Below are 14,296 nucleotides of genomic sequence, written 5' to 3' on the forward strand. Positions count from 1 at the left end.
TTTCCAGGTACCCTACTTCTTAGAGCCCCTCCCCAGGTCTCCTGGAATGCAGAGCCCCTCCCCAGGTCTCCTACAACGCAGAACCCCTGGCCAGGTATCCTTACTCTTTCGGATAATAGAAGAACTAGGGGGCACTGCATGAAGTTGGCATGTGGCACATTTAAAATACACAAACTTTGCACACAATACCCTGAGAACTAAGCTCAATATACCATACGACAAATCCCTAATTCCTATCATGACTTCACCCCTATCTCAAATCCTAGGACTGATGACCTTCTCCATCTTACTGATAAATATACAATCTATCCAAAAAAAAGGTTACACTTTTAAACGACATCCTTACAGACGAATCCCCTGATATCTGTGCTTTAACAGAAACATGGCTAAAAAACACAGACACTGCCATTATCAGTCAACTATCTACAAACACTTATAATATTTTCTCCGTACCGAGACCGCAAAAGAAAGGAGGCGGACTTCTTCTGGCTACCAAAAAGAAATTCAATCTCATTCTGCAAACCATCACCTCACCGCCCAAAATTGAGATTGCTCTACTTAAATCAAAAGCCCTACAGATATGCCTTATATATGCTCCTCCAGGCACACTTGAAAATAACCCTTCTTTACTCACCGAATATATCTCAAAATACATCAACGTTGACACCCCAGCAATCATCCTAGCAGACTTTAACCTCCATTTTGACCGCTCTCCACCTACTCCAGCCTGTGAAGCTATCCTTACCATTCTTAATGCACTTGGATATAAACAAATGGTCTCAGGCCCTACTCACAAAGCAGGTCACACTTTAGATGCCATATTCACTAACTCTCTTGTTGACTCCAACTTACCTAAATGCACACCCATACCTTGGTCAGACCATTACCGGATCGATATTTGCTGCTCTATTACATGCAACCACATCTCTCCTCACACCAAAAACAGATCCATCACCTTCAGAAAACAATGCAAAACCGAAGACATCACTGAAGCACTTTCAGAAGAACTCACCAAATTAGACCTCTCTGATGCCAACTCGGCCTGCTCTTCATGGTATCACATCACTAGTAATGTAGCAAATGAGCTTTGCCCTCTACAGACTAAAGAAATCAACACAGAGAAGAAAGATAAAAAGCCCTGGTACACCCCGGATCTTAGAAAATTGAAACTTGAGCTCCGTAAAATGGAAAAGAAATGGCGTAAAAAACCAAACACCTATTTTACTACAGAAGTTTAAGTCACTCCTTCATGAATACCGGAAAATGACAGAAGAAACCAAGAAAAACTACTATGCCATGAAGATCCACCAATACCAATTCAATCCACGAGCTCTCTTCCAATATGTCTCTTTCATCATCACCCCACCAACAAACTTCAATTCAGATAATGATGATAAAAATAGATGTGAAACACTTGCATCCTACTTTCATGACAAAATCAACGCTATCATGAACCGCATCTCTTCTTCCTCCCCTTCTAATCTCCTTACAAACTCTACCTCTATTCCCTATACACACATACCACACACTATCAATTCAAATACACAGTCTCTGCTCAGCCTCACTTACAAAATTTGAAACCACAACGACATTAGAAATTGAAGGTATACTCAAAAAAGCCAAACCAGCAACGCACCCATTTGACATCATGCCTACAAAAACACTCCTCGCCATCCCGTCAAGAATTGCAACACCTATAACAAAGATTCTTAACAAATCTATCACATCAGGAATTGTACCTACCCAACTCAAACACGCCATAATAAAACCAACTCTGAAGAAACAAGATTTAAACCCGACAGAACCAGCAAACTTTCGCCCAGTTTCTAACTTACCTTTTCTCTCCAAAATATTAGAGAAAGTTATCAACAAGCAACTCACTGAATTCCTGGATGAAAATCAACTACTCTCTCCATTCCAATTTGGATTCCGCAAGTACCATAGCACTGAAACTCTCCTTTTAACACTCTCCGATACTATCCTAAAAGCATTAGACGCTGGTCAATCCTATATACTTGCCCTGCTGGACATTTCCTCGGCATTCGACACAGTCAACCACAATATCCTTTTAACTCGCCTCTCTCAAATTGGCATTACTGGCACTGCGCTAGGTTGGCTCAAATCTTTTCTGAACGACAGGAAATACAGTGTAAAAATTGGCCAGCAGGAATCCAAACCAAAAAATCTGCTACAAGGAGTACCTCAAGGCTCTTCTCTATCCTCCACACTTTTCAATATATACCTCACTCCACTCTGTCAACTGTTAATTAAACTGGGTCTCCCGCACTTTATATATGCAGATGATGTGCAGATCCTAATCCCTATCAATGACTCCCTACCCAATGCACTCAAAATCTGGAATTCTGCACTAGTGGAAATTGAGAGTCTACTAACTGAAAATTAATTGGCAATAAATACCAACAAAACAGAACTGCTCATCATTTATTCACAAACGACAACCATGCTAGCCCTACTCTACAATCTCTACCTGACCTTCACACTATACAACAAGTCCGCAGTCTTGGTGTCATAATTGACAAACATTTTACGCTAAAAAAATTCATCACTTCCACTATAAAAAATGGTTTCCACAAACTTCAGACCTTGAAAAGGATAAAACCACTACTACACCCAAATGACTTCCGGACTGTACTACAGGCTACTATATTATCTAAATTGGACTACTGTAACTCCTTACTACTAGGTCTACCAAATAACTCAATACAACCACTTCAAATGCTACAAAATGCAGCTGCACGCTTGATTACTAACACACGCCGCCACAAACACATTACTCCAGCTCTACAACTCCTACACTGGCTTCCGATTGCATCTAGGATAATATTCAAAGTTCTCACCCTTATAAACAAGACATTATATAACCAAGACATGCACTGGTATTCCGAGTTCTTTACATTCCATACATCGGACAGACCAATTAGAAAAATGCACCAGGCTAAGCTAAATACTCCAACGCTTAAACAAATAAGATATGTCACAACGAGAGAACGAACATTTACAATAGCTGGAATTAACATGTGGAACAAACTTCCCACTGATCTACGCCTGGAACCCTGCCACAAGAAATTCAAACAGAATTTAAAAACATGGCTGTTCAAACAAGCCTACAATTTGTGAACCTTTCTCTTCAGACTAAATTTAACATGACATTTATATAATACTATCTTCTCATTCCAATCAGTTTCTATTAATTACACTAAACACACTATGGTGTCCTATTTACCTGCAATATGATTAATTTTGTAATTATCTCCAATCTAATTCTGATCTGAAAATTTCTGTATCGTTAATGTACTATTAAGTTGATCCGCCAGTCTTATACCCCTAGCTAATTTCTAGTTTGATTTATTTCAATTATTGTAAGTTCTATGTTATCAGCTATATATCATTACTTATATCTGTTGGATCGTAAAGCTTGTTGCTAATTTAATGTTCATTGTAAACCGAGGTGATGTTTGCTAACGAGCCGCGGTATATAAAAAATCTTTAAATAATAAATAAAACTAATCAGAGTTCTTTTTCACTCAATGCACAATTAAACTCTGGAATTTGTTGCCAGGGAATGTGGTTAGTGCAGTTAGTGTATCTGTGTTTAAAAAAGGATTGGATAAGTTCTTGGAAGAGAAGTCCATTACTTGCTATTAATTAAGTTGACTTGGAAAATAGCCACTGCCATTAGCAATGGTTACATGTAATAGACTTAGTGTTTGGGTACTTGCCAGGTTCTTATGGCCTGGATTGGCCACTGTTGGAAACAGGATGCTGGGCTTGATGGGCCCTTGGTCTGATCAGTATGGCAACGTCTTATGTTCTTATGTAAGACCCTGGAGAAGGACCGTCGCTAGTAAACGGGGGTGTAGTAGACAAAACTCCATGCAGAGAAGAGAATATATGGGAAAAGCTAGGAAAATTGAGTGGACAAGGCGAGGGAGCTCAGAGATGAGCTGGCGGGTCTGCCCTGTGACCTGTTCAATAGATCCCTAGAAACAGGAGTGGTGCCGAGTGATTGGAGAAGAGCGGTTGTGGTCCCGCTTCACAAGAGTGGGAACAGAGGAGGCGGGAAACTACAGACCGGTTACCCTCACCTCGGTGGTGGGAAAATTAATGGAGACGCTGCTGAAGGAAAGGATAGAGAACTATCTACAGTCGGGAGAATTACTGGACCCGAGGCAGCAGGGATTCACCAGGGGAAGATCCTGTCAGACAAATCTGATTGATTTCTTTGATTGGGTGACTAGGGAATTGGATCAGGGAAGAGCGCTCAATGTGATTTACTTGGATTTTAGTAAAGCTTTTGATACAGGAGGCTGGCGAATAAAATGAGAAGCTTAGGAGTGAGTGCCGAGTTGGTGGCCTGGATTGCAAACTGGTTGACGGATAGAAGACAGCGTGAGATGGTAAATGGAACTCACTCTGAAGAGAGAGCGGTGTTAAGCAGAGAGCCGCAAGGATCGGTATTAGGACCGGTTCTGTTCAATATCTTTTTGAGTGACATTGCAGAAAGGATAGAAGTTAAAGTTTGTATTTTTGTGGATGATACTAAGATCTGCAACATAGTGGACATGCCTGAAGGAGAAGAGTGAATGAGACAGGATTTAAGGAAGCTGGAAGAGTGGTCGAAGATTTGGCTGCTGGCATTCAGTGCCAAGAAGTGCAGAGTCAGGCATATGGGGTGTGGTAATCCAAAAGAGCTGCATGTGATGGGGGTGAAAGACTGATGTGCACGGGCCAAGAGAGGGATCTTGGGGGATAGTGTCTAGGGATATGAAGATGGCAAAGCAATGTGACAAGGCGATAGCTAAAGCCAGAAGAAGGCTGGGCTGCATAGAGAGAAATATCGAGTAAGAAAAAGGAGGTGGTGATGTCCTTGGTGAGGCCTCACCTGGAGTACTGTGTTCAGTTCTGGAGACCGTATCTCCGAAGGGACAGAGACAGGATGGAGGCGGTCCAGAGAAGGGCAACCAAAATGATGTGGGGTCTGTATTGTAAGACTTATGAGGAGAGACTGAAGGATCTGCATATGTACACCCTGGAGGAGAGGAGGTGCAGGGGAGATGTGATCAGACCTTCAGATACATGAAAGGTTTTCATGATGCACAATCGCCAAACCTTTTCTGTTGGAAAGAAATCAGTAAAACTAGGGGTCATGAAATGAAATGCCAGGGAGAACGCCTCAGAACCAACATCAGAAAATATTTCTTCACGGAGAGGGTGGTGGATGCCTGGAATGCCCTTCCAGAGGAGGTGGTGAAGACAAAACACAAAACAGTCAAAGAATTCAAAGGCACATGGGATAAACATTGTGGATCCCTAAAGGCCGAGGATAGAAATGAAGAAACGAGTGCATGGGGGTAACTTGCTGATGCGGCTGTTATTAGCCTTAACCAATAAGCCTGATACTTTTGATGCAACTCCAACATTGCTCTCTGCTTCAACGGCAAGACATAATGGTGAACTGGACTCAAACAGCAAGCAACAAGGGCCCTGACTTTGAGGGTCTGGAAGACTGATAAGTATAGGGAAGACTTGTATGGTACGGGGGATACTACCATAAGCTTGCTGGGCAGACTGCATGGGCCATTTGGTCCTTTTCTGCCATCATTTCTCTGTTTCTAATACAGACCCAGTGCCCAGGTGTGGTACTACACAGAGAACCTACCCATGTCACTTCAGGATTCCTTAAATACTTTCCCTACTTTTTTCTAGTTTTAGCACCATTCATGAATAGCTGAAGAGCAGCTCTACTTGCGATGGAGAAGGTACAGAGAAGGGCGACCAAAATGATAAGGGGAATGGAACAGCTCCCCTATGAGGAAAGACTAAAGAGGTTAGGACTTTTCAGCTTGGAGAAGAGACGGCTGAGGGGGGATATGATAGAGGTGTTTAAAATCATGAGAGGTCTAGAACGGGTAGATGTGAATCGGTTATTTACTCTTTCGGATAGTAGAAAGACTAGGGGACACTCCATGAAGTTAGCATGGGGCACATTTAAAACTAATCAGAGAAAGTTCTTTTTTACTCAACGCACAATTAAACTCTGGAATTTGTTGCCAGAGGATGTGGTTAGTGCAGTTAGTATAGCTGTGTTTAAAAAAGGATTGGATAAGTTCTTGGAAGAGAAGTCCATTACCTGCTATTAAGTTCACTTAGAGCAGCGGTTCTCAACCTGTGGGTCGCGACCCCGGCGGGGGTCGAACGACCAAAACGCAGGGGTCGCCTAAACAGGGCCGGCGGAAGCACTAGGCGGTCGCCTAGGGCGCCAGCTTCCCGGGGGCGGCACTGCCCCGGTAAAATTAAGAGAGCCGCGCTTTCAAGCATGTGAGTCCTTTGCTGTCAGCCCGGGCGGAACGCGGCAGGACAGCTGGAGTCAGCGGCACCGGGCGTGCTCTCTTCTTCCCCCCCCCCCCCCCCCCCCCCCCCGCGGTCCGGAAGAGGAAGTGGAGAGCATCGGGTGCCTGCGCGGGAAGAAGAGACCACGCTAGTGGTCTCTTCTTCCACTACAAACTCCATTCCCTGATCTAGAATTGTACACCAAACATCTCTGTAAACAAAACTTTCCAAATTTTCATGCATAATATCCATTAAAGAGAGGTTGGCTCCTTGCCCCCTCCTCTGTATATAGTATTTATTCTATTTTATTGCACTTTATATATTTATTGCTCCGCTCACCCCTTCTTTTTTTCCTACTCCAAGTTAAGGCTTCCTTGTTATAATGTAACTGTATGCTCTGTATCTCTTGTTGATTGGTTAATTGTATATTCTACTTAGTTCATTGTAAACCGAATTGATTTGATTTGTATCAAGAAAGTCGGTATATAAAAGCCTTAATAAAATAAATAAAAATAAAATAAAGTTCCAAGCAAACCACCCCACCTCCTGCTAATTCAGAACAATCTCAGGACACCTGGATATCAAATGTTCCCAGGTATGCAGAGCAAAAAAATTTTTGTATCCTTATTATTTTTCATTACTGGGTCTTTGTGTCTGCTATTTTTAAATATTTTGTTGGTATCTGGAAATGTTTTATATGAGTTTTTAATTATTGGATATTCCACTCATCAGCTGTTTCGAAATATGTTCTTTTTGTTAGTACAGTTTTACTGCTGATGATTTTATATTTCTTGATTTGTTTTATAAGGATGGGTGATGTTTCTTTTTTCCTTTGTTACACTGCAAACAGAGACTCTGGCTTGTTGCAGTTTCCAATTCAGTTTTTTCTGCATGGCGGATCTCACAATGTACGAGATCAACATGGAGGAAGTGGAAACCCACGGGGCCTGCACAGAGGAGGCAGCAGAATGGGCTTCAGTGCCAATAGCAGCAATCAGTGTCTCCCCAATAGCCACGTGGCAGCAGTGGCAGTAATTAGATTAATTGTTTGACTCAGATGAAGGTGACAAAGTATGAAGTGGGATGTGAAATCAGCTTGATCTGGTGGAGAATTAGGATTGCTGTTACACATGAACTGTATTTGGCAAACATAAAGGGAGCCAGGATAATCAATTGATGCCTGCAGCTGAGGACTGATTCATTATGACTCATGTAGAAATTAGTGCATTTTCCAGATTAGTCTGCATAACACAATTCTCAACATTCAGCATTATTTCTGCTGCATAGAGTTTTATCTGAGAGGCTCTGAGATTGTGAGGGAGCCAGTAAGAGTGAGAGCATGAGTGTGTATGAGAAAATCCAGGGGAGTAAGAGTGTGTGTGTGTGAGTGGGGGGGGGGGGGAGGGGGAGAGAGTGTCTTACACCCTGAGAGTGTATCAGTGTCTGTGAGAGTGAGAGGTTATGGTGGGTATAAGAGCATGAATGTGTAAGTATGTGACAGTGTATGTGTGAGAGAGAATGGTCATGTGAGTGTATGTGTGAGAGAGAGAGGATAACCTCCTAATCCTCGACAATATCAGGGTGACTGGAAATCAAGAGCTCCCATGTATGGACAGCAGGGGCTTTTTAAAATCCTTATTAGTTTTAATTATTGTGTGTTATTTGATATATGTGCTGTTTTGAAATATTATTGGTGTGTGGGAAATTATAAAAATGTATATGATTTTAATTAATAGAATTTCTATTTCAGTAATTTTAAAATATTCTTTTATTAGTATGGTTTTACTATTATAACTGATGCTTTATGTTTCTTAATTTTATTGTTTTATGAGGAATGGTGGTTCTGTTTATAAATGTCATAATAAATAAGTATGCACTAAAATCCAACCCCATCCATAACCCCGCCCCCATATGACCAAAGCCCCACCCTCGCCCTGCGAGGGCGGGGCAAGGGCGGGGCAAGGGTTCACCGCAACATGAGGAACTGTATTTCGGGGTCACGGCATTAGAAAGGTTGAGAACCACTGACTTAGAGAATAGCCACTGCCATTAGCAATGGTAACATGGAATGGACTTAGTTTTTGGGTACTTGCCAGGTTCTTGTGGCCTGGATTGGCCACTGTTGGAAACAGGATGCTGGGCTTGATGGACCCTTGGTCTGACCCAGTGTGGCATGTTCTTATGTACTTCAAAGCCCCATGCAGGAGTCACACTGATACACATAAAACATGAATACAGCACAGACAGCTGAAGAGCAGATATTCATCAGAGCCCCATGCAGGAGTCACACTGATACACATAAAGCATGAATACAGCACAGACAGCTGAAGAGCAGATATTCATCAGAGCCCCATGCAGGAGTCACACTGATACACATAAACCATGAATACAGCACAGACAGCTGAACAGCAGATCTCCATCAGAGCCCCATGCAGGAGTCACACTGATACACATAAACCATGAATACAGCACAGACAGCTGAACAGCAAATCTCAATCAGATCCTCATGCAGGAGACACACTGATACACATAAAGCATGAATACAGCACAGACAGCTGAAGAGCAGATCTCCATCAGAGCCTCATGCAGGAGTCACACTGATACACATAAAGCATGAATACAGCACAGACAGCTGAAGAGCAAATCTTCATCAGAGTCCTATTCAGGCATCACACTGATACACATAAAGCAAGAATACAGCACAGACAGCTGAGGAACCAATCTCCATCAGAGCCTCATGCAGGAGTCACACTGATAAACATAAACATGAATACAGCACAGACAGCTGTATAGCAGATGTAAAGAAGAAAGAATATCATAAATAATATTTAGTATTTTTCCTCTAAAGAACTTAAAAGAGAAACAGACCTGAATAAGAGGGAAGAAGGAGATGAGCCTGTGTATTTAGGAATCTAAAGTTAGTCCTGGAGGAATTTTGCGCTACTACGGAGCACAGAATTTGCGCAGAATTCCCCCTTTGCCCAGAATTGCCAAATTCTGTACCGAAAATGGCAGAGGAGATCCCTGCATGCCGCGAACGAAGCGTGCGAAGATGAAGGTCCTGGTGCTCCACTCGCAGCAAAGATTAAGGCCCCCGTGCACCGTTTGAAAGCCCCCGTGTGCCTCGAGACACAGTCTGCTCATGGCAAAGATGATGGCCCCCGTGTGCCACGAGACACAGTCTGCTCATGGCAAAGATGATGGCCCCCGTGTGCCACGAGACACAGTCTGCTCATGGCAAAGATGATGGCCCCCGTGTGCCACGAGACACAGTCTGCTCATGGCAAAGATGAAAGCCCCCATGTGCCACGAGACACAGTCTGCTCGTGGCAAAGATGATGGCCCCATGTGCCACGAGACACAGTCTGCTCGTGGCAAAGATGATGGCCCCCGTGTGCCACGAGACACAGTCTGCTCATGGCAAAGATGATGGCCCGTGTGCCGCAAATGGCATGTGTGCTGTTTGCAGTGAAGATGAAGGCATCCTCGTGCCATGGGACGTGCTATGCTCGCAGCGAAGATGAAGGCCCCGGTGAGAGTGAATGTGTGTGTGTGAGAGAGGAGAGGGAGAGGGGTGGAGAAAGGGGAGGGGGTGTGAGAGAGGGGCAGGGAAGGGAGAGCATGTGGGGAGGGGGTGTGAGAGAGGGGAGAGGAGGGGTGAAAGAGAGGTGAGGGTGAGAGAGCAGGGGGAGGGAGTGTGAGGGAGGGGAGGGTGTGAGTGAGAGCATGGGAGGTGAGAGAGCAAGCGGGGCGGGGGGATGCTTGAGTGTGGGTTTCAGAGAGAGGGAGCCTATATGAGGAGATTGAGAAGGCGTGTGTATGTGTGTGAGAGATTGGGAGCGCGTGTGTATGAAAAAGGGATTGTGTGTATGTGTGAGACGGAGCCTGTGTGAAGGGATTGTGTATGTGTGAGACAGAGACATAGGTAGCCTGTGTGAGGGAGTATGTGTGAGAGAGAAAGGGAGCTTGTGTGGGTGGGTATGCAAGAGAGAGACCCTGTATGAGGGGATGTGTGTGAGAGAGAGAGAGAGTGAGGGAGCCTGTATGAGGGTGTGTGTATGTGTACTAGAGAGGGAGCATGTGTGTGAGAGAGAGTGAGGGAGTGAGTGAGTGTGAGAGTTATGTGTATTAGAGTGAGGGAGCCTGTATGAGGGTGTGTGTATGTGTACTAGAGAGGGAGCCTGTGTGTGTGAGAGAGGGAGGGACAGAGGGAGCCTGTGTGAGGGGCAGTACTGAGAACGGGGTCAAACTCTGGGACTGGCGATAGAGTGGAAGGGGTTGAGCCTAGAGGTGGAGGGGAGAGATACTGGCAGGTGGAGGAGTTGGGTCCTGAGAGGGCAAAGTGGCAAGGGGAGTAGGGAGAGCGAGTGGAAGGGACACTTACAGTGAATTTCTAGGGAAATTCTGCTCAAAGTATTTAAAATTCTGCATCTCTAAGTAATAACTTTTCTGTATTAATTTAAAATGTAATTACTTAAAGACTGTATTCTTCTCGAATCTAACAAACTTATATTGTATACTGGCTCAAAAAACCTCAATTTTATAACACCAAAAAAATGTTTTGTTACAACTTGAGGTAAAGTGCAAACTAGCAGACTATAACCTAATAATCCCTACCAGAAATGGATTAAAAGGACAAGCAGCAGAGAGCGCTATCAGAAAGCTGTAAAGTGGTTCCAGTCTCACCCTTTTTTGTCATTTACCAACTCTCTAAAGGTTTGTCAATTTATTTCTTTTTTGTTTTTTAAAGTGCAAAAAAAGCCTCCCTGAAATTACCCATATTTTTTTATAAAACATACACCACCCAATCATTAAAACCTTATATTTCACTGCAATCGTGCTTATCTCTTCACCCAGATGAATCGCTGGGGCCATTCATCTGGGTGAAGCAGTGAAATATAAGGTTTTAATGATTGGGTGGTGTATGTTTTATCAAAAAATATGGGTAATTTCAGGGAGGCTTTTTTTGCACTTTAAAAAACAAAAAAGAAAGAAATTGACAAACCTTTAGAGAGTTGGTAAATGACAAAAAACGGTGTGGAAGCCAAGAGACTGGAACCACTTTACAGCTTTCTGATAGCGCTCTCTGCTGCTTGTCCTTTTAATCCATTTCTGGTAGGGATTATTAGGTTATAGTCTGCTAGCTTGCACTTTACCTCAAGTTGTAACAAAACATGTTTTTGGTGTTACCTGTCATGTAAACTGTGTTATTCTGAGCACTGTAAAGTTTGCAGAATTTTCGGTCTTTGTGGGCAGTATAAAGTGCAGTGAGGATGCAGAAGGAGCCAGGAGAGCCGTGGTGAAGTCTTTCTGAATCCTGCTGGCTCTGTCCCTCTCTCAGCCTCGGGCACCGCGGACCGCGAGTTTATCCTCCAGCATCGCATGGTAAGTAACGCGCTCCTGTCCGGCAGAGGAGAGCCGGGCGGCAGCACCGCCTTTCCCAGTCCTTGTAGATTCGGATTCACATCGCTTCGTCTTCAGGGCTCCCTATCCAGCCTGCCAGACCCCGGCGAGACCTTTCCCACTCATTACAGCAATGCAAGCAGGGCTCAGTAATAATGCGAGTCCCGAAGCAGAATACCAGGGCCCGGGGTCGGGGAGGGGGACTCCCCGGGACCCTGCAGCAGCCCCTCCCCCTCACCAGAGCACTCAGACCCTCGGTCCTGCCCCTCCCCTCCCCCTCATCTCCAGCCCTTCCTCTGTCACCAACTCATCCCATCCCATCCTCTCCCCCTCCAGTCCTATGTATCTCTCCTCCCCCTCCAGTCCTATGTATACTTTCCCTTCCCATCTGCGACCTCCCCCCGTCACTTGACCCCACTCATCAATTCACCCCCTGTCCCCTTCACCTCACTTCCTCCCCGCTGTCCGGGGTCCCTCACCCCATGCGTCCCTTCCAGCCTCTCCCCCTCCGATCCTCTCTATCCCTCTCCCATAGATGCCGGGAGAGAGGGGGGGTCCCGGAGACCCTGCGGGCAGCGAAAGCACTCACCTGGGCTCCGGGGATCGCAGCCCCTCCGCCCAGCCCGAGCCTTCTCCGCCGAGCGCCGCCGCTTCCGAGGGAGGGAGGAGCTGCCGCAGCACGGGGGCAGGACGTGGCAGGAGCGGGGGAGGGCTGCAGCGGGGAAGGCAGGGAGGGAAGCAGAGCCGGAGCCACTGCGCCCCCTCCTCTAGAGGGGGATCTCACCCCCTGCTTCTGCGGATATACCTGCCTGAGCACCCCAACACCCCCTGCTTCTAATACCCCAGCATCCCCCTGCTTCTAATACCCTGCTCTGAGCACCCCAACACCCCCTGCTTCTAATACCCCAGCATCCCCCTGCTTCTAATACCCTGCCCTGAGCACCCCAACACCCCCTGCTTCTAATACCCCAGCATCCCCCTGCTTCTAATACCCCGCCCTCTGTGTCCCAACATCCCCCTGCTTCTAATACCCTCCCTATGCACCCCAACATCCTTCTGCTTCTCTGATACACCTCCCTGAGCACCCCAATATCACCTGCTTCTAATACCCCATTCTCTGTGTCCCAACATCTTCCTGCTTCTTTGATACTCCTCCCCGTGCACCCCAACATCCCCCTCCTTTGAATACCCTGCCCTCTGTGTCCCAGCATCCCTCTGGTTCTAATACCCCATCCTCTTTGTCCCTGCTTCCCCCTCCTTCTCTGATACACCTCCGTGAGCAGCCCAACATCCCCCTGCTTCCAATATCCTGCCCTCTGTACCCCAACATCCTCTGCTTCTAATACTCCATTCTCTGTATCCCAGCATCCTCCTGCTTCTCTGATACCCCTCCCTGTGCATCCCAACACCCCCATCCTTTGAATACCCTGCCCTCTGTATCCCAACATCCCTCTGCTACTCTGCTACCCCTCCCTGTACACCCAACATCTCCCTGTTTCTGGGATAAACCTCTCCCTCTGTACCCCAACATCCTCCTGCTTCTGCCAATACCCCTAACTGGGCACCCCTGTGCACCCCAACATCCCCCTACTTCTGCTGATAACTCTCCCTGTGCATCCAAACATCTTCCTGCTTTTAATACCATGCCCACTGTACCCCAACATCCCACTGCTTCTATTATTCCTCCCTGTGCACCCCAAAATCTCCCTGCTTCTGCATATATACCTCTCCCTGGGCAGCCATATTCCTGCTTCTAATAACCCGTCCTCTGTACCCCATCTCCATGCTTCTGCTGATACCCATCCCAGTGTTCCCCAACAGCCCCCTGCTTCTGTATTTATACCTCTCTGTACCCCCAACATCTCCCTGCTTCTAATACCCTTACCTTTCCACCTGAACATCCTACTCCTTCTGTGTATATACCTCTCCCTGTGCACCCCAATATCTCATTGCTTCTGCTGATACCTCTCTCTGTGCACCCCAAAACCCCCATGCTTCTGCTGATACCTCTCCCTGAGCACCCAAACATTTTCCTGCTTCTAATACCCCACCCTCTGAACCCCAATATCCACCTGCATATGCTGATTACCCTCCCTGTGCACCCCAGCATCCCCTGCTTCTACTGATACCTCTCCATGTGCACCCAAATATTTTCTCGCTTCTAACACTTCACCCTCTGTACCCCAACATCTCACTGCTTCTGCTGATACCTCTCACTGTGCACCCAAACATTTTCCTGCTTCTAATACCCCACTCTCTGTACCCCAACAACTCCCTATTTTTAATACCTCTCCCTGTGAACCCCAACATCCCCCCTGTTTCTGTGTATAAACGTCTCCCTCTGTACCCCAACATCCCCCCCTGTTTCTGGGTATAAACCTCTCCCTCTGTACCCCCAACATCCCCCCTGTTTCTGTGTATAAATCTCTCCCTCTGTACCCCCAACATCCCCCCTGTTTCTGTGTATAAACCTCTCCCTCTGTACCCCAACATCCCCCCTGTTTCTGTGTATAAACCTTTCCCTCTGTACCCAAACATCCCC

General features: G+C 45.8%; 1 protein-coding gene across 1 annotated transcript in view; it reads right to left on the reverse strand.

Annotated features, from left to right (window-relative positions):
• The window catches only part of RERG (RAS like estrogen regulated growth inhibitor), an 89,641-nt gene that overhangs the window by 51,796 nt on the left and 23,549 nt on the right, over window positions 1–14,296 (reverse strand). The window contains exon 2 of the mRNA XM_029597548.1: window positions 12,344–12,466. Coding sequence (XP_029453408.1) covers window positions 12,344–12,466 — 123 coding nt within the window. The remainder of the gene's footprint in view (window positions 1–12,343; window positions 12,467–14,296) is intronic.

Source organism: Rhinatrema bivittatum, chromosome 4 (genome assembly GCF_901001135.1).
Source record: "Rhinatrema bivittatum chromosome 4, aRhiBiv1.1, whole genome shotgun sequence".
Taxonomy (NCBI): domain Eukaryota; kingdom Metazoa; phylum Chordata; class Amphibia; order Gymnophiona; family Rhinatrematidae; genus Rhinatrema; species Rhinatrema bivittatum.